General features: G+C 37.3%; 1 protein-coding gene across 23 annotated transcripts in view; it reads left to right on the forward strand.

Annotated features, from left to right (window-relative positions):
- Positions 1-25,965, forward strand: part of MED12L (mediator complex subunit 12 like) — a 317,720-nt gene that overhangs the window by 72,464 nt on the left and 219,291 nt on the right. For 19 of the 23 annotated variants that reach the window (XM_023519944.1, XM_023519946.1, XM_023519950.1 and 16 more), the window contains 5 exons: positions 16,318-16,449; positions 19,162-19,288; positions 21,296-21,510; positions 22,859-22,963; positions 23,852-24,028. In XM_023519944.1, the coding sequence (XP_023375712.1) occupies positions 16,318-16,449; positions 19,162-19,288; positions 21,296-21,510; positions 22,859-22,963; positions 23,852-24,028 (756 nt within the window). The remainder of the gene's footprint in view (positions 1-16,317; positions 16,450-19,161; positions 19,289-21,295; positions 21,511-22,858; positions 22,964-23,851; positions 24,029-25,965) is intronic. The other 4 variants (XM_023519960.1, XM_023519963.1, XM_023519954.1 and 1 more) reach the window with 2 other exon arrangements.

Below are 25,965 nucleotides of genomic sequence, written 5' to 3' on the forward strand. Positions count from 1 at the left end.
CAAGCACAGTTGCCTCCAGAGTAGGTGCTTGACATGAGCCATTGGAGTGCAAGAAGAAATGATTAGAACTTCTATTTAGATTACATTCTTAAAAAACTTACACTTTTTAAGCCGTTCTGTTTTGTCTAAGTTTTATAATGGACATAATTCTTATGGTAATATCAGTATAGAAGTTTTAAATAAATATGTGTATATAGAGGGTGTTTACTAAAAAAGAAAATAAAAACTGAGCTGAAAGGGTATGTGAAAAATGTGTGGAGATCACGTCACTGTGCTTCCTCTAAATGAGGGACTTCTCTGCCCAGAATGTAGGGTGTACCTGCCACTAGAGGGAGACATGTGCTCAGGGCTCAGTCCTGGATGCTCCAGTAACATAAACACACTTTACTGGAAGGAATGTCATGTTACCCGTTTAGGAGTAATTATATTGAATGTTGACTCAACTCCAGAAAGGTTTGATGTGAGTGAGTGGTTGCTTTGTGGTTACTGTGCTGTTTTATGAGTAAGAGAAAAACTGCATTTTAACCCGTAATTCAGACTGGTCATCTTTTCTTAATAATCAGTCAGAATAACTGGACAGATCCTTCTGAAATATTTAACATTGAATTAATTTTTGCAGTATGGTTTGGCCTCTACTTTGTGTATCAATGTAAGTACATATATGCATGCAAATGACAACATTTCATCTCCGTGTTTATTCTTCACCAGGGTTTACTGTTATCTTGACTTCTGAGTCACTTTATATAGATTTGGAATTCATGTATGAGCTGCTGAGGTGTATTGGCCCTGCTCAGCTGTGTGACCTTGAGCAAGTTACTCATGGGCTCTGTGCCTTAGTGTCCTAAGGCACACTTGTTAAATCTGTGTGGAGCACTGCCCTATCTATCTTTAAGGAGACATGAGCACTTTGAGAATTATGAAGAATTATATAAGTATGTTTAAAAGTTGTTATTGTTAATGATAATATAGTGATTGTTGGTATTTTTTGGAAGAACCGATATGATGAAGTTATAATTTTTGATAAGGAGTTTTATAAAGTGGTATGGTTGATATTCAGAAACACATCTCAGTTCTTTAAAATGTACTTCTCCTTTTTGGTTTTGTAACTTCTGTTAGGACTTAGACAACATGTTAGATAAAAGAAAATGTGACCGAGCTCTGCAGTTGCAGTGAGTTTGAGGTTTGCTTTTTCTGAAGTCGTGTTTAGGTATATCTGGGCCTTTCATTGCACAGCCTCTTTTCCTCCATTTATTTGAGAAACTTGAACTTCACCTTCCTTGATTCCCATTTCTCTGGAACTGCTAAAGGGAAGTACAGTTCTCTCCACTCTCCACTCTCTTGTAGGGAGGAGAGAGAGCAGCTGTTCAAATAAGGGGTCAGAGGTTCAGGTTTGTGTTGTATAATCAGTTTCAGTATTTGGTGAAAGCCCGTTGAAAACAGTAATGCATGGGATGAAAGGATTCGAGGCCTTGGTCCTGCCCTGTGTTTCAGCTGCAGTCACAATAGTAAGAGTAGGAGTGACACGGTGACTATGATGGAGTATGCCAGGCCTGTGTCATGCTTTCAGCTATTCCACATGAAATGCATTGTTCCTTTACCCTCTCCCTCTCTCCTCTCCTTCTTTGCTGCCCCCTGGGGGGCGACTGTTGCTTCTGTGTCAGGGCTCGAGGCCAGTGTAAGGAGGTGAAAATACAAAATCCCTAAACCCTTAACGTTTACTTATTCTAGATCTGTGCCACCCGATTTTCCATTTAGTGTAGAGTGAAGTGGAAAAATTCTAATGCTGAGGACAGGGCTCAGAGACTCATGTTACACAGTGGCCAGGCAGGTGGTGCACTGCTGTGTCCAGGGCCACTAGGAGGGTGGGGACTGTGGTGACTGGGAAATGGACCCAACTTTTAGGAGCAGGGCAGCCTCTCTCGGATTCTGCTTGGGATTGCAGACCCAATGTTGCCTTGACCATCCAACATTTTGAGAGAACTTGTACGTCAGGATTAGTATGTCAACTTTCCTAGTCTTAAAACACTTTACAGTCCAAGGCAATATGTTGGTTGGCCATGTTTACTCAGATGCCTGTCACTTTCTAACTCCTGGTGCACGTTTTATACTACATTTACTTATTTGCCTATTTAGTGTTTCAGAACCATTTCTTCTCTGGGTGAAGGAGGAAGAGAAGCCTGACATCCATGTGAGGGAGTTATTATGGGCTTTGAGGACCTCCTGATTCAAAACCCTGACTGCGTCTGTCACTTGTGACCTGCAGATGGGGTCACATTGTTGACCTCACCTCTGAGCAGCAGGATGAGGGGATGTCCCCGCAACCCTCCAGAACCCCAGACCATCTCTTCATCTTGGTTTCTTTCCTTTCCTGTGTTCAGTGTATGAAGGAAGAAGCAGCTGCATCTTTGGGTGCCCTGGGGATGTGGATAGAAGGGAAAGTGTAAAGGTGCCTATTCACTTCTCTCTGGTGCCCCAGGAAGCAGACTTCCTCCTGAGTAATGAGAAGCCTGAACCAGCTGCACTGGGCAGAACTGGCCAAAGTAGCAGCAGCGTGTACATTTCTTCTTTCCCTCTACTTAAACCATCACACATCCAAACCCTGAAATTGCATGTATTTGTTGTTTCTGTGTGTTTTGTGTTTAGAAGATCCATGAAGCATTCTTTGAACAAGTGCGATGAGTTCATACTGAGTTTTTGAATGGCAAAGGCCTGAAGTCCATAGCATGTGCCTTACTAACCTCTGGCACAGGACTCCATGGCCATACCAGGTCTGTCTCAGACCAGGAGGCTAATACACCACCTGACCACTGTGATCTAAAAGATAAAATCTCAGATTCTGTTGCTGTGTTCTGCGTTTGTCTTCTTGTGAGCCTGTAGTTCTGTAGGTCGGGATCTGTGTTTCTTCTTTTCACTAGCATATCATCAGCTACTAGCACTATGCCTGGGGCCCACAAGTCCTGAGGAGATGTTTATTAAATTTGTTTTGAGGTTTGTAAAAAATGCTGCTTGGACAATGAACTGGAAGGGGAAACTCCTCTGTTAGATTTGGCTTGGAGTGGTAGGATTGAGTGCAGGATGAAGTGTATATAATATGTCAGTTTTACCTGTGGAGTCGGTTCAGATGTATAAGATGAATATATGCGAGTGGAGGCAGGAGTGTGGCTAACAGGAGAGCTCTCAGCTGTAAAATCAGTAGGTTAGTGCATTTCTTTGGAGGCATTATGGGCAATTCACTTTTAATGAGTGTCAGTTTCTTCATTTGTAAAAGGGCATTCTATCTTATGATAATGTCAGAATGACATGAAGCTATGGATAAAACTTTTAGATATTTATAGTGCCTAGATGTAAACCCTAGCTGCTTACCGATGATGTCTTTTGGGAGGTAGTTAGGAACCAGGGAGATGGAAGGAATGTGACCCACTGTGGACACATGCAGACCTACACATATAACTATCCCTCACACAATCTACTAATCTATAAAGCACAGATAAGATCTGTCAGGCTTTATTCATTCTTTGATTATTACAAAGGCTTTACCTTCCATAGGAAGCTGTAGGATGAGTTTGGCCCACTCAGGGTAAGTGGTATACCAATGTTGTAAAAGAGATCATGCTCATTTCAGTGCTTAGGATTTTTTTTTTTTTTTTTTTTATGTTGTTGTTTCATGTAAGGAAAAATTTTTAGTCACGTTTTAAAACCAAGACTCAGCGAGGCAAAAAGTCAAGCAAACAAGGAAACGCACAGGGCGACTTCCTTTCGGGTGCCCTGAGCTGGGTCTCATGGCTGAGAGCGTGGCCCTGCCATCACCTGTTTCTCCTTGGAAGTTAACACCTTTTCCTGCTGGATACCCAAAGGAGGCATCAGGAATCTTTTGCAGCTACCATTTTCTTCTTTCTCAAAAGAAATTTGTTACTAAAAGGGCAATTATATTAACATGGTTGGGTAACATAATTGTGTGTCCAGACATTTAGACTTTGCTGTTATTGCTGTTATTGACAAGTAAAGACTTTGTTTAGATTGGGATGGGCTTTTTGGATTTTTGATTTTGAGCATGTATACAAGTCTTTTTTCACTTTCAGCCTTTTTTTTTTTTTTTTTTTTTTGAGTACTTCTTAAGCACTAGACCCTGTTTCAAGTGTGTTATGTCATCTAATTATATTCTGGCCAGTGAGATGCATGTTTTAAAAAAATTATTTTATACCCTACTTTACAGATAAGGAAACCAAGGCTTAGAGAGGATAAGTAAATTGTCCAAGCTCATACTCAACTCATTGAATCCAACTCATTTCTCCATTTGAATTATTATTTAAATGTCGATTTGACTGAGGGATAGCAAACTGATTTTTTTTGGCACAGTGCAAATAGCAGTTGGAATCCAAGATGGTTTCAGAAGGACATTCTTAACTGCTACATTCCATTCTTTGTAACTTCTTTTAAAAAAATCTCTTTATTTTAGGTAACTAAAGCTAAACAAATAAGTGTCAGATGTAATTTTGGAAAAAAGAAGGGAAAAAACCTTTATGATTGCTTTGAACAGTTTTCACATATTAATATTGGCACATTTTTCTGCAGGAATAATCTCTAATTTTTAAATGCTCATTCAATGGTTTTGACATAGTAAACAATATTTAAGTTAGGAAGTCCAAATCCTCAAGTTGAGCAATCTGGCCTTTGTAGGATAGCACAGACTTGAGGCCAGTTCAGACCTGGATTTGAATTCTGGTTTCACTGCCAAGTAGCTGGGTGGCCTCAGACCAGTTACCTAGCTTCCTCGGTGTCATTCTTTGTGTACAACAGCCTTACTCATAGAATCCACTTCACATGGTAGCATACGGTAAACAGTAAAAGTCAATTGTTATGTTCTTGGCTGGGCAACTTTGGTTGTCAAGTGAGTAGAACCTAGCCCCATCTTTTAGAAATTGACATTTCTCTTCTCATCTGTGTGTTTCCTTTATTATTCATAAAAGACAAGCAATAAAGTTTATTGGAACGTACAGTGGTCTGATGTTTTAATTATTTTCAGTATGAGAGACGTACCACTTCTCAAGGGCTTTCAGAGGGATTTTCTTTGTGATTATAATTCATCTCATGTATGTATGACTTCTGTTTTACAGTTACATATTTTTCAAAACTCTGTTTTCTCAATTTGTATTATTATTTAAATGTCGATTTGACTGAGGGATAGCAAAATGATTTTTTTTTTGCCACAGTGCAAATTAATGACAATTTGTTGATATAAATGCTTGGAGGAATTGTTTTAATTTTTTTTTTACCTACTTCTCAGAACTCAGAGCTAAACTGTTTGTAAACTGTTGCTTTGAAAAAAAGAGGAAGTCTTTTTTTGTTTTCATGGTGTATGTTTCGTTTATTAGATGTCATAAGACCTAACGGCTGTTGAGTCTAAGGATATGAGACTAGGAAAACCTGCCCCTTTCCTCATCAAAAATCAACCATCTCAAATATCTTTTGGAAATGTCCATATGGAAGCATTCATATGTATAAAGATTTTTCAATAACAAATGTTATTTACATTTAAATAATAAATCTTATGAGCTTGTAGTTAACAGTCTTAGGCATATTACTTTATATGGTGATTCTGATTGTTAAAAATACCATTCGTGACTATGTACAACAGGCTTATGTTCTGTTAACAGCTTAGACTAATTTTTAACTGATGCAACTCTTGAAATTCAACCAGATCTCCATAATGTGTCTCGGGTGGCAAACAATATGACTTGCTAATAACAGTATTCTACATATTATTCCATATTATTTGTTGGTGCTGTAATACGAATAATGTTTTAATTTTGATATGACTATTTTGTTTAAAGTTGACTAAGAGTAATTACATTTATAAACATGTCCTCTTAGTCTCAGATTAAAGTGCTATTGAAGAGTTTTTGAGTATCTGATCTCAAGTTTGCTGTAGTTTATAGTAATGAGTCATTGATTTTTCATGTTCCCTTTTATGGTAGTATATTAAGAAATTCCTTATTTTAAAGTGGTGAACAATATCCTTATTTTAAAATGGTAAACAATCTCACAAAATATCTTGTAATTTCCAAAGGAGGCCTGCCTTGCAGAGGTAATTGCGAGTTATTTTCCCTCCTTTGTTAAAAAATGTAAGACCCGTGATTAGCTTCTAGAGAACATTGAGTTATTGAATAAGCATCGAATTAGGCTTCATCTATCAGATTTGTGCCTGCTCTACCCCAGGAAAGAAAAGTGTGACAGATCCCCCTTATGGTGAAAACCTTGCTTCACATTTGGAGTATCTTTACTGTAGATGTAGATAGCACCTTTAATGATGATTATTTGCAACAGAATTAATAATGATTTTAGTATTTTACCAGTATGGGTGTGTATTGGAGGAGGAAATAAGATATACCCTACCCCCACCACACATCATTTCCTTTAGTTTAATGTAGCATAGTACATTGCTTTTATATTCTTTGCTTAAAAAATATCTATTGAACCTACTCTGTGCCACGTTAAAAAATATCTATTGAACCTACTCTGTGCCACGCACAGTGGTAGATGCCGAAAATAAAACCACGAAGAAGATACACTCCTGCCTTATGGGACCATCTAGTCTAGCAAGTATTAGATGCAGAAAGAAGTCTTTGGTAATTCACTCCTATGGTTTCGTTTTCTGTATGTCAATTAGATTAGAAGTTTGGCCGCTAGAGCGGTAGGAGGCAGGGCTGGAACCATGGGTGACAATGGCTGGTTTGAGTGGGGTCCGCGTGATCCATTTGGGAGATTCCCATGTCACTATGATGCTCTTTGTGCTTCCAGTGATCTTGAGTCATCTACGATGGGAGCAGCAGTGTGGTATAGCAGAAAGTACGGACTTTGGAATTAGGTCTCCTGGTTCTGCCACTTTGAATCTCTGTGCCCTTTGCCATCTCACTGAGCCTCTGAAACCCCGTTTTCTTATTTGTAAAATGATAATAGCAATACCTACTTCAAAGTTTGTTGCGATTAAAGATGATGTAAGTGAAACACCCAATACCTGCCCAATAAATATTTTTGATTATTACTACTGCTACTACCAGTAGTTGGAATTTTACAGCTATTAATATCATTGCCATGATTACATGTTTTGATTTGTGCCCGGGCCAGAAATCAGGTTCTTGATCTCCTTATTTGGTGCTTTTTCTCTGACCTTACCTTAGCTCTGTGTGCCATGACTCATTTTCTCTGTCTGTCTCTGTCTTTCTGTTTCTTGTTCTTGTGTATCTCACTTACCTGTGTGTAGATACAAGCTAGGGAGTACATGCTTTGGATTATTCTACAACATCTTAATATATATTATAAAGTACCAGTATGAAAAGCTGCCTGTTGCTGCCCCTGGAGACTGCACAATTTTTTGTAGTGTTGGTATAGTGAAATACTTTCCTTAGTAGTTCTCAGAGGTGTGTTTCCCCTTCCTAATGGATATTTGAACCCAGTGGCTGATGATCTAATAGCCATGAAGCTGTGTTGTAAAAGATTCGTATTACGTGAAAGTAAACAATATAGAACAAAGGAACAGATACTCTGACTGAAGATGAAAGCACCAAGGGAAAAATGCAGAGAAACCTAGAGCATCTTGGGGCTTACACAAAAGACCATTGTGTACCCTGGGGGAAAGGTTAAAATTACCTTCCCAGGTTCTTTTGACAAACAATTGTTGCCCTGCTTACTTAATTCATTTCCCAAGAGGTGTGTTGTGGAAAGAGTTCCATGAATTAGTTGGGTGATCTTGGACAAGTTATTGAACATCTCAATACCTTGGTTTCCTTATCCATAATAACTAGCCCATAGATAATGAAGATTAAAATAAATAATACCTGAAACAGTTATTGCACTGTCTGTAAATTAAGCACTGAAATGTTAATGATTTCTATTACTACCACCTTCAAATTTGCCAAGATATATATTTTTTAAATTATTTTAATTAGTTTCAAGTACGCAGTACATTGGTTAGACATTTATTCAGTTTCTAAAACGATCCTCTTGATTGCTCCTTCACTCCTCTGGTTTTCCACCTAGCTGATATATTAATGCTAACTGCATTCCCTATGCCGTGCTTCCCATCCCCGTGACCATCTATCAACTACTAATCTGTACTTCTTTAACCCTTCACTCCATTCTCTCAGTTCCCCAATCCCCCCTCCCCTCTGTCTGTCACCAAATTGTTCACTATATTTGTGAGTCTGTTTTTGATTAGTTTGTTCTTTTTGTTCCTTAGATTTCACATATAAGTGAAATCACATGATATTTATCTTTCTCTGTCTGACTTACTCAGCATAATAATCTCTAGGTCCATCTATGTCATTGCAAATGGTAGAATTTCATTTTTTTTTTAATGGCTGAGTAATATTCCATTGTATATATAAACCATAACTTCTTTATCCAGTTGTCTGCTGATGGGCATTTAGGTTGCTTCCATATCTTGGCTATTGTAAATTGTGCTGCCATGAATATTGGGTTGTGTAGATCTTTGCGAATTATTGTTTTGGTTTTCTTTGGATTAATACCCAGAAGTGCAATGCTGGGTCAAAAGGTAGACCCATTTTTAATTTTTTGAGAAACCTCCAGACTGTTTTCCATAGCTGCTGTACCAATTTGTAATACCACCAACAATGTATGATGGTTTCCTTTTCTCTGCATTTTCTCCAACACTTGTTCTTTGATTTATTGATGATAGCCATTCTGGTAGGTATGAGGTGATATCTCACTGTGGTTTTAGTATGCATTTCTCTGATGATTAGTGACCTCTTCATATGTCTATTTTTATAAGTGATTTTGAAAGTGATTTAGCTCATACCACTTTATTTTATGCTTAAAATTTTTATTAAAGTGCATGGAAAGATTTACATTTAAGACCAAGAAATTTGAATTTTTAATTTTTGTTGTGTCTACTTTGATCAGTTATCAGTGCTAAGACTTAGGTAATTACTTACAAAACAATAAATATTCCAGAAAACCTATTCAACAAAAGAGATGTTTGACCAGGATATAAACAGATAATCTCATTTGGTCAGGACTAGTCTCTTTTAGTATCCAGAATATTTTACAAGATTGAGCACAGAGCAGTGTACCTCATGAGTACCTGATAGAGTGATTTTTTAAAACAATCTCATAAGTCTTCACTGCTTATCAAAGCCCCAGACCCATAATGTAACATTTAAAGCTGAGAGGATGGCGTACTACAACTGGTAACCCTTCCTTGTACCATCTGGGGGCAGGAAGAGGAGCAATACCCCCAGAAGTAGGGGTACAGCTCCTAGAATAAGGGAAGAATGGTTGACAGAGAGAAGACCTTGTCCGAGGACTCTCACCCTTAGAGAGGACTTAGGATTTACTGCTAATTGTGCATCTTTGACCTCCTCTTTTCTGTGTTCAGTTGCAAGCTTCATTTCTTAATTATACAACTTTAATTAGATATTAAAATATCACCATTTGCCTGCAGAAAAATAGAAATTAAAACAATTACCACAAAATTTGTCAAACTTCCATTGCTAAAGAGTCATTCTCTTTCCTGTGAACCATCTGCATTGACCTTTTTCTCCCTACTGTAAAGTTACCCTACTCTTATCTGATTTGATCTATTCTATGCCTGTTTCAGATTTTGGAAGGAAACTTTGTCAGTTCTGGCAGCTGGGATGGGGAATGTTTTGGAAACATGCTTCACCGATGCCTGGAACACTCATATCTTTTCACTTTAAGATAACATCCTTGGGCTATTTTCTCAGAGATAGAATTGTTGGAGCAAATAATACGAACACTTTTAAGACTTGTTATCTAATAGAAGTTACATCCAAAAGGGAAGTACCAGTTTATTCCTATAAAGTAATATGTGAGAATCTATATATCTAGTGCCTAGAAGAGAGCCTGGCAATAGTAGGTGCTCAATACATATTTATTGAATGAATTAATAAGTAAATGACTGAAGCTACAGGATATTTCATGATACTCTCCTTTGATGTGTTATCATTAAAACTGGTTTTCAGATTTATAATTTTATATTGTAGCCTTCCTATATTTGACATTTAACCAGCAGTACTCTGCTCCTGTAATTCCTTGAACCACAACCATATTTTTCACTTTTTATGTGTTTGCTTAAAACTACTTAGAATTAATTTCCTATTGTAGCTGTAATGAGTTATCAGAAACAGCAGCTTAAAACAACACAAATTTATTCTCCTACAGTTCTGTAGCTTGTGATTTTACTGGGCTATAATCAAGGTGTTAGGCTGAAATTCTTCCAGAGGCTCTAGAGGAGAATCCATTTCCTTATGTGTTTTAGCTTCTAGAGGCTGCCTGCTTTCCTTAACTTGTGTCTACTTGCTCTATCTTCAAAGCTAACAGCATAGCATCTTCAAATCAACTCCCTGACTTTGACTCCTGCTTCCTTTGTCACATCTCTTTCTCTGACTCTCCTCCCCGCCACTCTATTTCTAATATAATCAAGCACCCCTTGTGATTACATTGGGCCCACCCAAATATTTCAGGATAATCCCTCCATCTCAAGATCCTAAGTTAGTCAACAACCAAAGTCTCTTGCCATTTAAGGTAACAGATTCACAGGTCCTGGGATTAGGATGTGGACATCTTTGGAGTGGGGTGGGGCATTTCTTTGCCTGTTGCATACTTTATTTTTCATTTTGTTTATCTTTGTTTTGAAATTTAGTTCTTCAAGATTTTTCTTAAAAGCCATCTTCTGAAAGAAACATCTGATAATTTCCTTCAGTTGTCTCTGTCTGCTCCTGCTGAATGTTTTCCAAGATAATTTTCATGTCCTTTTTTTATACATCCAAATTATTTATATACATATGTGTCTGTCTCACTTAATTGCCATCTTGTTGAGGGCAGGGCCTGTATTTAGTTCATATCTCGAGTTACTAACTTACCTTAAATTTTTGCCTTGAAGTAATTATGTGTTAAGTAATGTTTATTAAATTTTACTAAAAAATTTTGTTTTTTTTTTTTTTTTTTTTTTTTTTTAAAGCTAAGGAGCTCAATGTTTTTAGAAATTTGTTTTCAGGACGGGAATACATTTCAGCTTACATATTTGGAAACATGATGTCCTGTTGACAGTTACTTGAATTAATTTGTAAGATAGCATCTGGCAGACAAATGGAAGCTGCCCTCTAATAGTTTTTTTTTTTTTTTTTTTTTAACATTTGTTCGATGCAGAGCAGTGGGGGAGGGAATGAAGCATGATATGTGGGGAGCATGAGCCATGGATGTCTGTATATGCTTTGAACATGTCTGATGGGATATATCCTGGAACTGGTGTTTAGAGTCACATCAGCAAACTAGCCTCCTTATTTTTGATAATTAGTGGTAAATCCACTTAAAATGAAGACCAAAGCTTCAGAGTAGATAGTGGGCGGGATGGGGGAGAAGGTTTGATTGGGATATTATCTTGAAAAATAATGCCAAAATTACAATAATTTATTTTAGAACGTAATTTTTCAATAATACAAAACTAAGGAAATGCTTTATTACCCAAATATTTACATTTAAATATTTGGGTAATTATTCATATTGTAGAGATAGCTTGCTTTTAAATTGGCATAGTACAACCTGATTTTCCAATATAGTCTTCTGAGAAGTTAAGTGTAAATTTTTGTAAAACTTCTTTTGGAATATTTTCCTGTTTCTTCTAAAATCAGCACAGAACCTCCCTCCCCACCACTCTAGCATCCTAAGCAAAGAATGGCATCATGTGGTAGGCTGTTTGATATTCAGATAGGAGTGGGCTTTGCGCTATTAGAATCTGGCCAGTTTGGAAGAATACATTTTGATCGAAAATAGATTTTGAAATCTATAACTCGTTATGGGCATAATTGACATGAAGACAAGAAAATTTCAGTGATAAAACTTTTAAAAACACAGTCTTTTCAGCAGCATTTTCCTCTGATTTTCTTAGTTCACTTAATTCCTGGTAATCACAAATTGGGTTTACAGCTGCAACAGGAAGACTGCAGGCCTGTCTTCAAGTTAAGGTTTCAGATCTCTATAAGCTGGGACAAAGGATGCTCATCTCCTACGAGATGAGGAAGGTGCAGGTGGATGCGACTTATTTCCTCCTCTACTCCATCAAAATGTCTAGTTGCTTTATGATTAGTTGTCTTTTCTGCTTTTCTCTCGATAGAAGATGAACTTTTTGAGAACAGGGACCAGAGCTTTAAAATTTTTGTTTCCTCAGTACCTGGCTTCTCATGGGTGTTTAGTAAGAGCTTTTGGAAGTGAATTGACTTCTTCCTAGGACTTCTTTTCTAGCACATTACTCAAATCTGGTTGTGTCGAAGAGAAGTCTTTTCCTTTATGTGTTTTCTGCGCATCTCTAGATCAAGCAGAGCCTATTACTTAAATTGCGTAATTCAATTGTTTATTCTTTTGTAGCATATTTTCATCTACTTTTTACAATCAGAGAGAAGTAAAAAAATCTTTATAAATGTGGATATGATCCATATTACTTAACCAGGTTCTCTTAAAAACTGGTGGCACTATTTTTAGGGTAACTCGTTAATCTAAATCTAAGCATGTGGTACTTCACTGGACTGACTTTTATATTTATACTTTTCTGGATTAGATCGAATCCAGGCAGGAATTCCTCCCAGTCTGCTTTCTTTTTTAAAGGTTATGTTCGATCTTTACGTATTTTAATTGAATTACTTCTATTTTTAAATTAAGAGACCCAGAGCTCCTTTTGAAATATCTTCCCCAGATAACATTTTTGTTTGTTTGTTTTGAGTCAATATGTTTTTAATGAAATTTAGGATAGAATGAGTAAAAATCTTGGGGTAAACTGATTTTTCTGATCTGAATTGTCTGATGGTGCATAAAAGCTGATTAGGAATTCTTTTTTTAAAAAATTTATTTATTTTAATTAGTTTCAAGTGTACAATATATTGGTTAGACATCTATACAATTTGTAAAACGATTACCCCAGTTGCTCCCTCCCTTCTCTGACCCTCCACCTAGCCAACGTGTTAAGGCTAACTGCTTTCCCTATGCCATGCTCCCCATCCCCGTGACCATCCATCAGCTACTAATTTGTACTTCTTTAACCCTTCACCCCATCCTCCCAGCCCCCTAAACCCCCCTCTGCTCTTTCTGTCACCAGATTGTCCACTATATTTGTGAGTCTGTTTTTGATTAGTTTGTTGTTTTTGTTCCTTAGATTCTGCATATAAGTGAAATCATATATTGTTTATGTTTCTCTGTCTGACTTAAATATCTTCTAGATCCATCAAAGCAATATCTTTTTCCATCTTCCTTTTTATATGTAGGGGTCTTGTTTTCTTATCCTTTCAGCCGCTCTATCTTTTGGTTGAAATACTTAATTCTTTTCCATTTAAGGTACTTATTGATAGGCATGTAGTTGTTACCATTCTTTATTCCTGTTTTTGATACATGTTTTTTCTTCTTAAAGAAGTCCCTTCAACATTTCCTGTAATACTGCCTTGGTGGTGAAAAATTCCTTTAGCTTATTTTTGTCTGGGAAGCTCTTTATCTGTCCTTCAACTCTAAATGATAGCTTTGCTGGATAAAGTATTCTTGGTTATAGATCCTGGGTCTTCATCCTGTCGAATATTTTTTGCCAAGCCCTTCTGTCCTGCATAGTTTCTTTTGAGAAATCAGCTGCCAGTCTTATGGGTGCTCTCTTGTAGGTAACTAACTGTTTTTCTCTTGCTGCTTTTAAGATTCTCTCTTTGTATTTAACCTTTGGCATTTTAATTATGATGTATCTTGGTGTGGGCCTCTTTGGATCTCTGATTTTTGGAATTCTCTGAGCTTCCTAAGGTTTAACGTCTATTTCCTTCACCAGGTTAGGGAAGTTTTCCATCATTATTTCTTCAAACAGCTGTTTGGCATCTTGATTTTCTTCAGTTACACCAATCAGACAGATATTTGGACCCTTAATAGTGTCTCATATGCTCCTTAAATTATTTTTATAGTCTTGGCATCTTATCTCTTGCCCTTCTGATTGAGTGTCCTTGGCTTTCCTGTCCTCTAGATAGGGCATTTGATCCTTTTCTTTATTCCCTTTGTTTATTCTATTTAAGAAACTTCTCATCTCAGATAATGTGTCCTTTATTTCATACTGGTTCCCTTTTATAATTTCCGTTTCCATTTTCATGTATTTTTTCTCTATGTTGAAGTTCTCACTGAATTTAACTATACTTCCCGAAAGCCCAGAGCATCTTTATAACCAGTGTTTTGAACTCTGCGTCTGTTAGATCAGTTGACTCCATTATATCTGGATCTCTGTTCTGTTCTCTCATATGGTTTCTGCTTCTTTGTCTTCCCATCGTGGCTGCTTCCATGTCTGTTTCTATGTAAGCAAAGCTCCTAAGTCTCCCTGTCTTATTAGGGTGAATTTGTGAAGTAAGTGTCCAGTGGCACAGTCCTGAGAGGGGTTCAGCTGCAGGCCAAATTTAGCCCAAGCCTGTACCCTCCTCTGGGGCCACCTATTAAGACTCAGCAAACAATCCACAGATGCTGTGCTTATAGTTGCCTCAAAAGGCCACACCAGAAACTGAGGCCAGCTGCCTCCAGTGTGACTCTAGCGTTGTTCAGCAAGTAGCACCTGACTCACTGAGGCTATACCTGGATGTGGCTTGGGTGGGCCTGCAAGTTGGGGGATGCAGGGTTTCAGGGAATTCTCTGAGCCGAGTGACCTCACCAGTTTGATAATATCATGGCTATGGCAGCGCGGAGTCCACACACTGGGAGTGGGGGAGAGCTCAACAGGGAACAATGGATACTGCTGGCACTTCTGTACATAGTGAGTCTTACCTTGGCTTTCACTCCAACAAGTCACTGTCCTCCTGTAAGTCCCTGGTTCCCCCTGTGAGCAGCCAGATTAGCACTAGTGCTCAGAGTGAGCAGGTCCGTCACCACGAAAATACATTCGGGGACACGGCCCCTTTAAGAGGAGTCTGCCACTGCTGCAGCCTCCATCTCACTCAGCTGCTCGGGACAAGGCAGCCCCATGTCCTCGCCCTGTCCTGCTTTCTGCCATTGCAGGTTGCTTTCTTGGATTCTCCCTAGTTGTATGGCTTGTTCATCTAGATCCCAGGGAAGTTTTCCTTGCTGCTGCTACTTGTTTCCATCACAACTTTGATTTGGTCGCCAGAGAGATGAACAGAGCCTCTATCATCTATGCCTTTTTTTTCCCCTTGGAATTCTTATCCTGGGATTCTTGGATGTCTTAGAGTTCACAGACCTGAAATGTTGAGCTAAGAATGTGTGTATGTGTGTGTGCGTACGTGTGTGCGTGCGCACACGCGCACGTTTCCAGGTAATGTGCTCATAGCCATCATAATCTTAACTAAGCTTGTGGATTCTAAAAAGTTAAGACCTTGTCATGTAGCATGTAAGTGCTAACCCCGCGACTGTGTAATTCTTTTGGCATAGTGTTTATACAGTTGGACATATATATATATAAAAAACTTAGAGGTGATGTTCCATTGGTTGGCATGGATCCAGTAAAAAGGCCAGATTGCATCGAAGGGTGATCCCCACATTGATTTACCACCTCCTGATTCATGTCACTTGGGTCCTTGTGACCTTTGTTTGACTCCTCTCATGCTCAGTCTGTGGTGCCCATTTATAGGCTGTGGCACTATAGCTGAGAGTGCTGGTGGCAGTGCTGGGCCCTACACAGGCCCAGGCTACTGTCCTTTGTTAACTGTGTCTGATTTTAATTTTTGTTCCTTGATGATGTCTGGCTATCATTTTTTATGTTCATTGTTTCTAGTGCGATGAATCTTTGATTAGCATTCTAGATCTCTGCCCCCTGCCCACCGCCATTTGTTTCTTCCAATTCCTCATTGAACTGGGCGATTTGGTAACCCGGCTTGTTAAGAATTTTGAATGAATCTGTGAGCTGTGAGTGAGGGCCTCAGGGGATTGACAGTGGGGTGAAGTGGTTGGCCGTCATAACAGCTGTTCTTGGTAGTCAATGGTCCATTTCCCTTTTGAAATTGTTTGCTTTTGAAATTGAGTTCTGGAGGATTGATGGGCTAGGTTACGATCCTGTGTTAAGTGAAGGCTGTATGTAAGGAAACTCTAATTTTCTTGGAATTGTCACAGATTCAGCCCCTCTAAGTAAGTGATTTCCTTCTTATGACTCAAGTTTTATTCTTTATATTTCAATTACAAAAGATTTGGGAACACTTTCTAAAATGACTGTAACAAAATATAGCAATGAAACTTAAAGCTTTAGATATTGCGTTGCTTGCTTCCCGACTCTCATTGGGTGAATGTTTCATTTGATGTGGCTGGTACCCCATTTCTCTTGGTCACTAGGTAGCCCCCAATGATGAAGCTGTGGTGACACTATTGTGTGAATGGGCTGTGAGCTGTAAAAGATCAGGCAAGCACAGGGCGATGGCTGTGGCAAAACTCTTGGAGAAGAGGCAAGCGGAAATCGAGGCAGAGGTAGGTTGTTTTTTTCCTACTTGCTGAATGCCTTCATTTAAAAACACTGGTTTGGGGAGGATTCTTTCTTCTTATCCTCATGCCGTTTTTCTTTTCTTTTGAAGGAAAAGAGAGAATGTTTGAATTTATATAAGGACTCCGTAGTTGATTTCTTCTAAGCTGATGAAGCCAATAGTTTATATACTGGACCGATTTCTAGTTATCTTTTTTTAAAAAAAACTTTAATATCTAAGAAGAAAGAAATCTCCCTTTGTGAGGATAAGATTGATACATATATGCTTGTATATACCTTTGTATTATTATATATGGTGTGTGTATATATATGTATGTGTGTGTGTATATATATACGTGTGTACATACATACAAGTATATGAATATTTTACATATACATATATATAAGGAATTTTGAAGCCACATAACATTTTAGTAGAACTGAAAATATTCTTGAGGCAGTTGTGACTATGAGGTCGATTATAGATACCAATTTATATTATTTATGTTAGATTGTGTTCTGACCCCAGAGAAAGCATTTAAAGCCTCAAGAGTAGATTATAAAGGAAAAAACAAAGCTAACTTCATAAACATTAGCTTTTGTTGAAGGGAAAAATTTTCAGTGAGCCTTCTTTTGTGCCTGTGATATTTAGCAGTGATGGCTCTGGAGAAGGCATGTGGATGATCTGACTGGACGCTATCATTTCTCACATGGATAACTGCAAGGCCTCCTGCCTCATCTCTTTGTTCCCTCTCTTGTTCTCCACCAGAGTCCACACAGCAGCCAGAGCCATCTTTTCAAAATGGAAACAAATCACATTGTCCCCTTACTAAAACTTCATGATGGCTTTTTATGTGGCCCACAGAGCCTCATATGAGCCACCCTGCCCGCCTTTCCTACTTTGTTTCCTACCTTTTTCCCCTGGGACACACATAACTGCAGCCACCTTGGTCTTCCTGCCCCTCCATCACTCCAAACTTGCTTTTATCTTGGGGTCTTTGCTGTTCCTTCTGGTCGCACATTCTGCTCCCCAATCTTTACATAGCCAGTTTTTTTTTTGTTTTTTTTTTTAAATATCATGCCTGTTTCAGAAAGTATCACTTTGTTGCACCTCTAGTTCAACATGTGTCACTTCCACTGGGTGATCTTCTATCACCACCTTATCTGTTAATAGTACCCACCGCTCAGCCACTTTCTCACATAATTCTATTTTACTTCCCTTACTGGCTTATTGTTTAATGCCTGCCAACTCCCCATACCCCCCCGGTAGAATGTAAACTTGACAACAGGGACCTTGCCCAGCCTGTTCAGTGTGTGTCCTGGCGCCCAGAATAGTGCTCAGTGCATAGTAGATGCTCAGGAAATGTTTGTTGCATGAATGGATAAACACTTAGCTGGTTCTCTATTACTGATAATTCACCACTTCCTATGAAGCTATTAAAAATGAAATAGGAAGAATATTTTCATAGCCATCTTCTCTGTTGGGAAAGCACTATTCACCAAATACAGAAAAGATCACTTTGTTGAGATTGGGGCTCGAAGATATTGATGCTAAGGTCTAAAACAGTGACCCATTTTACAAAGTGCAAATTAAGAAAAGTGTTTCATTGCTTTTTTTCCTATACATTTATGAATAGGTAGACTATTCAATAGTGAATTGTAATGATTAAACTTTAGTAACTAAAGTTAATTTCTCAAATTTCATTTTTCCTTCTGGATTATTATTGTCGTCTGGATTATTGTTGTTCTACCTCTTCCCCCTTGTGCCCCAGAACACACACACACACACACACCCACACACACACACACACACACACACACACGATCACTTTCAGAAGAGGTTCACACATAGATTACTTTGTAATTTTAATAAGTGTAGATGTAGCCATATCTAAAAATGTATTCTCTCAGAGATGTTTAAGATATTGATTTCTAATAAAAATTACCATTTTTAAAATTTGACCATTGTAAAGAGAGGATAGATTGGAAAAATAGTATCTTAATATAATAGTTAATATCTTAATATTAAAGAATAGGTAATGGGAAGGATCAAATGGATATCAAAGAATAGAAAACAAAGATCTGATTGCTTCTAAGCTGTTTCTTTTCTGGTCTCCCGGTAAGTTCTGTCTTCAGAATGCAAAAGTTAAACAGGTTCTCTAGATGTGTTTCATGATCTGGAGATTCCCAGAGGTTCTAAGAGATCTTATTGGTGAAGCATAATGAATAAATAAAAGAATCTTAATGGAGGAATTCAATACCACACTTCCTTAGACCCACTCGTAAATACTCCCACATGACAAAAACAAACACAAAAGAATCACATATTTTTTGTGGGCACTATAGATAACATGGGCTATTTAAAAATAGAGACAACCTCAGATTATTTTTAATGGTTTGCATGGGGATCATGAGTAGTTTATTTTGTATTATGCTGTATACTCAATGCATACTAAACAGGCCTGTGCAGAGTTTATAATTGACATGAATAATGTTTTTCAAGGGACATTCTTTAAAATTATTTGAATCGTTCTGGAATAGTTTCCCCAGCTTTTAGAAATTATATTTACTTCTGATGCATGGCTCACAAATACGTACAGAAATTTCACTTAATTTTACGTTTTATCTGAGAAGTTAAATGTTAATAAAAAACTAACAGATTTATAATCTGCTGTGACTATACATGTGCTCTGTAATTACCTGTGTACTTTTAATCTTAGAGATGTGGTGAATCGGAGGTCTTAGATGAGAAGGAGTCCATTTCTTCAGCTTCTCTTGCTGGATCGAGTTTGCCTGTTTTCCAGAATGTTCTGCTAAGGTTTTTGGATACACAGGCCCCCTCATTGTGTAAGTAAAGCTCTTTGCTTCTAGGCCTTAAATAAGGGATTGTAAGAGATTGACTTTTTGTTTTGAGCTGATTCTTTTCTTTTTTTCTAATTTCATCTCATCGAAAGTTCTTGGCACTGAATATAGTGTATGGTTTTCTGCACAAAGTTTTGTAGCATGTTTTCAATGAAGACTTTTATGCAATTTTAAAATTAGCTGAGCTTCAAAGACAAACATTTTTGAGTTTTAATAATTTCAAAAACCAGTCATCTCTTTCTCTTACATTTAATGGGCTAAATCTTTCTATATCTTTTCTTACCAAAATAGAGGAGCTAAGGTCCTTGATGTTTCACTGTATATTGTAATTTGGAATTTTCTCTTTTTAAATCATCTTCTAAATTTCTGAATTTCTAACCCCTGATCTTAAAAGGGGAGTTGCGGGTGGGAGGAATCAAACAATAGTACTTTATAACCAGGTCCTTGATAGAAGAGAATAATTTATAAAGATGGTTAGCTGCTTGCCAATACTCTCTTGGATGTTCATGTCATCTTGCGTTCCTTTTCTGTCTTTCATTCTGTAGTTGGTGGGGAGTCGAGGGTTTGGGGAATAAACGATCACCCAGTGGATGGACACTTTTAAAAAATCATTTGTGTGGGCTAAGTGGGCTTGATCTTATTTTGAGGCTTTCATATAACAAAGTATAGCAGGGAGGATCTTAAAACAGTGATGGAACAACAGAAAAATGGCAGAAAGTGAAAAGTGATAGAAAAGGGAGAGAAAGAGTGGAGGGGAGGCAAAGGAAGATGTTTGTGGAGAAGAAAGAGGTAAAGCAGTAATGAACAGTACTGCTTCCAAGTTCCTCTGAGAAAGGGCTTGTTTTGGGTTGAGTTACGCCTGGGGATGAGGGTCTTTTAGTTATTTGGTGGCTACTCTAGGCTTGAGGAAGAGCAAGAGCTGGAGCCAAGCTGGTGGTTGGAATGCAAGAACAGTGAGAACTGAAGCAGGAAAATGAGAAGATGGGAGATACCAGACAGAAGGAAATATATTGTCAGTGATGGAAATTGGCAACTCCAACTTATCTTGTATCCTAGGGGAGATTTACATTTGCCCTTTGCTTTTCTCATCCTCCTTTTCTGTCTTTGGGAAAATCTTGCTGCTTCTACATATTTGATTGTTCTGGATCTCATTTTCTGTCAGAGGAGGCTGTTCTGTTCCTCTGTGTAGAGGTTGCTGTCATTGAATTTGGCGGTAGGTGTGAGCAAACATTTAGACTTAAGGTTTAGGGAATCAAGCTTAACGTTCCCTGGATCTGCTGGTGTTTGTGAGTGTGATGGTACCAGGGACTGAGCTTTGTAGAGTTAGTCTCAACATTTTTTAACCTTCTTTCAAAGGTACAGATACAAAGTTTTAGAGTACAGTTATAGCATCAAAAATCTGCATGTGAATTAGACTGATCATAAATTAAGAAAAGACTGCAGAGCTCTCCTCTTTGTGCTGTTATAATTCCATTTTCCCTATTTCTTTTCAGTGAATCCCCCTCACTATTTTTTTTCCAAATACTGTTTGAGTTGTGGTTCTATTGTAAAGTCTCATTTGAAGCAGTGTACACACAAAGTCCACAAATACACAGACACACTCAGGGTATAAAAAACAGTCATGGGCAGTGTTAATAGTAAAAACAGAGGACAGCAGTCTAGCCTTGCTTTTTATTTATTTATTTTTTAAAATGAAATTTTATGTTTATATTATTATTTAAATGGTTATTTATTCACCAGGGACCACGGTCTTTAAACTTGAAATTGTGTATAGCATACTGGACAGTATTTTTTAATTACAGTAGGATAGTCAAAACCTATGCGTCATATCTGCACAAAACAATAGAGCTGCATAGTAAATTTTCCAATAATGTGTTATTTGGTAAAAATAAAATTATGGAAAGTGGTGAAGATATTGCTAAGCCTTAATAATTGATTGTTTTTTTCTACGGGACAAAGGAGACTGAACTCTTGATTGAATTTTCTTTATAGCGGATCCAAACAGTGAATGTGAAAAGGTGGAATTTGTGAATCTGGTGCTGCTCTTCTGTGAGTTCATCCGACATGATGTCTTCTCTCATGATGCATATATGTGTACCCTCATATCTCGAGGAGACTTATCGGTCACCGCCTCGACTCGGCCACGGTCGCCAGCAGGAGAAAATGTAGATGAACACTATCCAAAGGACCATGATGTGAAAATGGAGGTACGGTCCTGGGAGTGGTGCCCCCTATCCACCATCTCCCACCAGAACTCTGCCAGGGAACCACTTTGAGAAGGATTATTTGGTGGTTGAAGGGTGATCACTTTTTAGTTGTATTCTCTTGTTACAAAGCTCATTTATCTCTACTACTTACTCATGAAAATCATTTGGACTATACTTTACCTCTTTCAGAATTTCCTTTGGCGTACTCTAAAACTATTAATGAAAAGATTTGACAGGCTATAAAATTTTTCTTTGGATTGGAATTATATGCTTACAGTTTTAAGTATTTCTCATCCCCAGTTTTCCTTTAGTGTTGTGCCTCAAAATTGGACTTGTTTTGGCCCCAAATTCCTGGTTGAGTTGTCATTCTAAAGAGCATCTTTTCTCCAATGTACCGTTTGTTACTTGTATCACTGTTACACATAATGGGAAATTCTGTTATAATCTTAACATCATATTTTCATTTCAGTTAATTAAAAATTTCATCTCTATTTCTCAAATGTTGTAGAATTGTTCTGTTCAACAAATTATTTTATGCCGTGAGTTTGACTTTATAATTTTGTGCCAATTTCTGATATTTTTGACATTGTTCCAGATACTTATTGGAAGTTTCAAGGCAAAAAATATGAAGTTGGTCATGGGAAATAGTAGAAAATGATGAGAGATTATGACACTTCCTTAAAAAAAAAGCCTCATATTGATTCTGTGAGAGTTTAAGCATATAATATTATGTGCTATTTTTGAAACAGTTGCTGTATTAGTAATTTAAAAACCTGACATTAGAATTGCACATGTGGACTCATAGTTTATACTCTCAAGATTTGGTGACTAAATGGTGTACAAATTTAAAAAAACTATTACTTTAATGGAAATATATTTGTTTCTAAATTTGTCCAGAGTAAAAGTTATATGAGGTTGGAAAAAACTAAAGTTACTTTACTTGTTTAGGCTTTTTCTGTGTTTCTGCTTTTTCTTATTTTATCCTTGGATAGCAAGGTATTTTATGTCTTAGATATATTCTTAGATTTTTCCTTCTAAGAAAAGTTGATGAGCATGTGACTGGGAACAGCTCAGAGAAGAAAGTTATGGCCAGTTTGTTTTTATCAGGAAGTTTGTATGCTCTTCATTTAAAATATGGAACTTAAATCTTTCTCATCATGAAGACAAAGAATGCGACTCTGAAAAGCAGTGAATATCTTAAAAGTTTGTTCTTTACTTTAGGGGAAAAAGGACACTAGGAGGGAATAAGGCATAGGATGGTTAAAAATGACACTGTCATGTTTTTGCTTCAGTTTTCTAACAAACTACAAAATTTACAATGCGATTTTCTTTCTCTGGCAATTATCAGGAACAGACTATTATGGCACATATGGGCATTGACTCAGGAACTACTAATATTTTTGATGAAGTAGACAAGAGTGACTTTAAAACTGACTTTGGTTCGGAATTTCCAGTAGGTTCAAACTTTGAATTCTTATTGACTGTTAACCCCTCCTCCTCACCCCTACCCTAGCTTGCACCCCACACTTCTGTTTCTTCCCCAGTGTACTGGAATGACTTGTGTACTTGTGATGTATATTGTGTTCCTACCATATTCCGCGTTAGGTCACAGTTAATCTTCCCTGTGATTGTCTCATTTCAGTTCATCCTCAGTTTTGGCTGCATTACTTTCTTCTTTAAATTATAATACTCCCGTCCTCCTAGGTGATATAGTGTGACTCTCTTTTTCATTTTGAAATCGTTATCTCTCAGGAATACAGGAATGTAGTAGTTTCATCATGACAGTTCATGTTGATTTGCTGTGTATGTGTTCAGCTTCGAAATAATAGCTTTCCTGGCTCTGGACTTGATATACACACAGTCTTCTACTTTATCTCAGTATAATTATAATGTGTTCTTCCTCATGGATCTTAATGTGTAACCCTTTATAAAAAATATTACTTGGGGTATAGACTAAAACCTTTATGTTTCTTACTCATTAGCTTTATTAGGTAACTATCTCTATGTATATGTTTTTGTGGGAAATGTAGCCCTACAAGGAAAACACTTATCCATAGGTCCGATTTTATCTTGGTCCTCCGGGAAATGTAGCTACATTTCCTATGTGTGGTTGTCATTTTCTCATCTTCAAAGTAGGGGATGATAGTGACAGATTTCTAATGATCTGAATATGAAGTTGTGGAATTTAACAACATTTCTTTTATACATTTTGCTTAGCGGTTAAATAAGGAAAAGATATTGTATGAATGTCCTGTGTGTTTGAAGTTCTGGTACATAGCACCATGTTTCGGTTTTGATCTCTTTCATTAACAATCTCCAACATTTGTTTTACATGACTTAGATATTTTCTCCTATGCCTGGAGAGTCCTGTGAGAATGCCAACCCTTCCTTGGGCAGAAGAATGTCGGTTAATGGTGAGAAGTTGCTGAAGAGAGAAAAACCAAGAGAGTTAATTTTTCCATCTAATTATGACCTCCTGCGACACCTGCAGTATGCAACACATTTTCCCATACCTCTGGTAAGTCATTGCTCCAGTCGGTTGACAACCTGATTATTTCATTATAGGATTCTTAACCACTGATTAGTCAGTCAACTGCTTGCCTGAATAATACATATGACAGCAGGTAAGTGTTTGTATTCACTGCTTCTGTTATAATTCTGATCATATAACTTATGTACTGATGTCCAAATTTGTGGTATGATACTACTGGCGGGCTACATTCAAGAGAATTTTCTATATTAGTATCCATTTATCAAGAGCATTTGAGTCACAGCAGATGATGTCTAAATATGTTTTTCTGCTTCAGTTTGAAACTCATTTACTGAGTAGCTTTTATATGCTCTGTATTGTGGTAGGTACTTTTGGTATTATGCAGATGAATAAGAATTTGGGGGCACAGGAAAGATGAATAAGATAGGAAAACAAATGTCTATAAAATGACAAACATTAAAATAAGTTCAGTAATTGAGTAAAAACTTTGTCCACTGGAAGGTGAACTGTTTGACATTCCTGGGTCTCTTCCACTCTCAAAGAATGAATATTGGAGGGGAGAGAGAGCATCTGTTTGATAAATTAGTTAAGGTTTCGCAGAAGAGTTTGTATAAGGTTTCGCAGAAGAGTTTGTTTTTTGACCTGTTATATTTAAGAACTGAATAGGATATGGAGAATTCTTGCCAGGAAATTTAATGTTTGAGTCATAATGAGTCAATGTGCTTTATTCTAAGGGGAAACAAGTTAGCTTTTTGGTGTTAGTACTGAAGATTGGGCCCAGATCTATGTTTTTTTATTCTTATGTTCACTATCTTTTTTTTTCCTGAAATTTTATTTTAAGTGCAATTTCAATGTATAATTTTCATTGAAGACATTATTATTTTAACAAAAATGTAATTATGAGGTATATATTATATTTTTTTCCTTGGATATTTTTGAGGAGTTTTAATCTGCATACTAAATGTTTTCTTTTTTTGTTTGTTTGTTATTTTGAAGCATCAAAATCACTACGCGCGCGCACGCGCACGCGCGCGCGCGCGCGTGTGTGTGTGTGTGTGTGTGTGTGTGTGTATTTTTTACTATAATTAAGAACTCTTTTTGTTGTTAATTTTTTTATGTCTTGGTCTATGTCTAAAGTTGCCAAAATTCTTTCTCTGTAATCATTGGCCGAATATATTCACCGTTTTCAGCTGTTACCTGTAAGCATTGCTCATTTTCAGTGTAGTGGAATAATGTCAGTTTATTTAGGGCAGCAGAAAGAGAAGCCTGACATATTGGAGATATATCCTGAAGAATTCATGGATGAATTATAATATCTGGGATTGTTTTAAAATAGAGTCAAAAGCAGAGTGGATAATTGAAGTCTGGAGTTTAGTTAACAGTAATGCACCAAGATTCATTTCCTAGTTTTGACAAATGTATCATGATTATTTTATGTAAGGCATTAATATTAGGACAAACTAGGTGAAACGTACATGGAAACTCTCTGTTCTGTATTTGTACCTTTCTTGTAAATCTTATATTTTCCAAAATAAGTTTATTTAAAAAGAAAAAAAAAAGAAAAAATAGGGGAAATGAAGAAAAATGGCAAAATGTTGAAAATAGTTGAAACTGGTTGAGGGTTTTGTGCCCCTCTCTTGGGTAAGCAGAGCGGCAGGTCTCCCTTTTTCATGTCTTTGGGTGTTAGAGCAAAGCAGCACCCAAGCATGGACTTGTTTGTTTTGTTGTTGTGTGACCCTTAGCTGCATGGTCATTTCCAGCATTTAGCCTTCTAAGGACTGTCCACTTCCCTGGAGGAAAGAGCATGAATGATTTCCAGTGACTCAGTCTCATGATGAATTATGCCATAATTCAACTGTAATGCAATTATAAAAGAACTGCTAGAAAATTGATATGATAGGATATAATTAATAGCCTTCCATTACCAGTTGCCCTAAAACCCCCTTTACTGTGAATGTAATTTA

The sequence above is a fragment of the Pteropus vampyrus genome, unplaced genomic scaffold (assembly GCF_000151845.1).
Source record: "Pteropus vampyrus isolate Shadow unplaced genomic scaffold, Pvam_2.0 Scaffold242, whole genome shotgun sequence".
Lineage (NCBI taxonomy): Eukaryota > Metazoa > Chordata > Mammalia > Chiroptera > Pteropodidae > Pteropus > Pteropus vampyrus.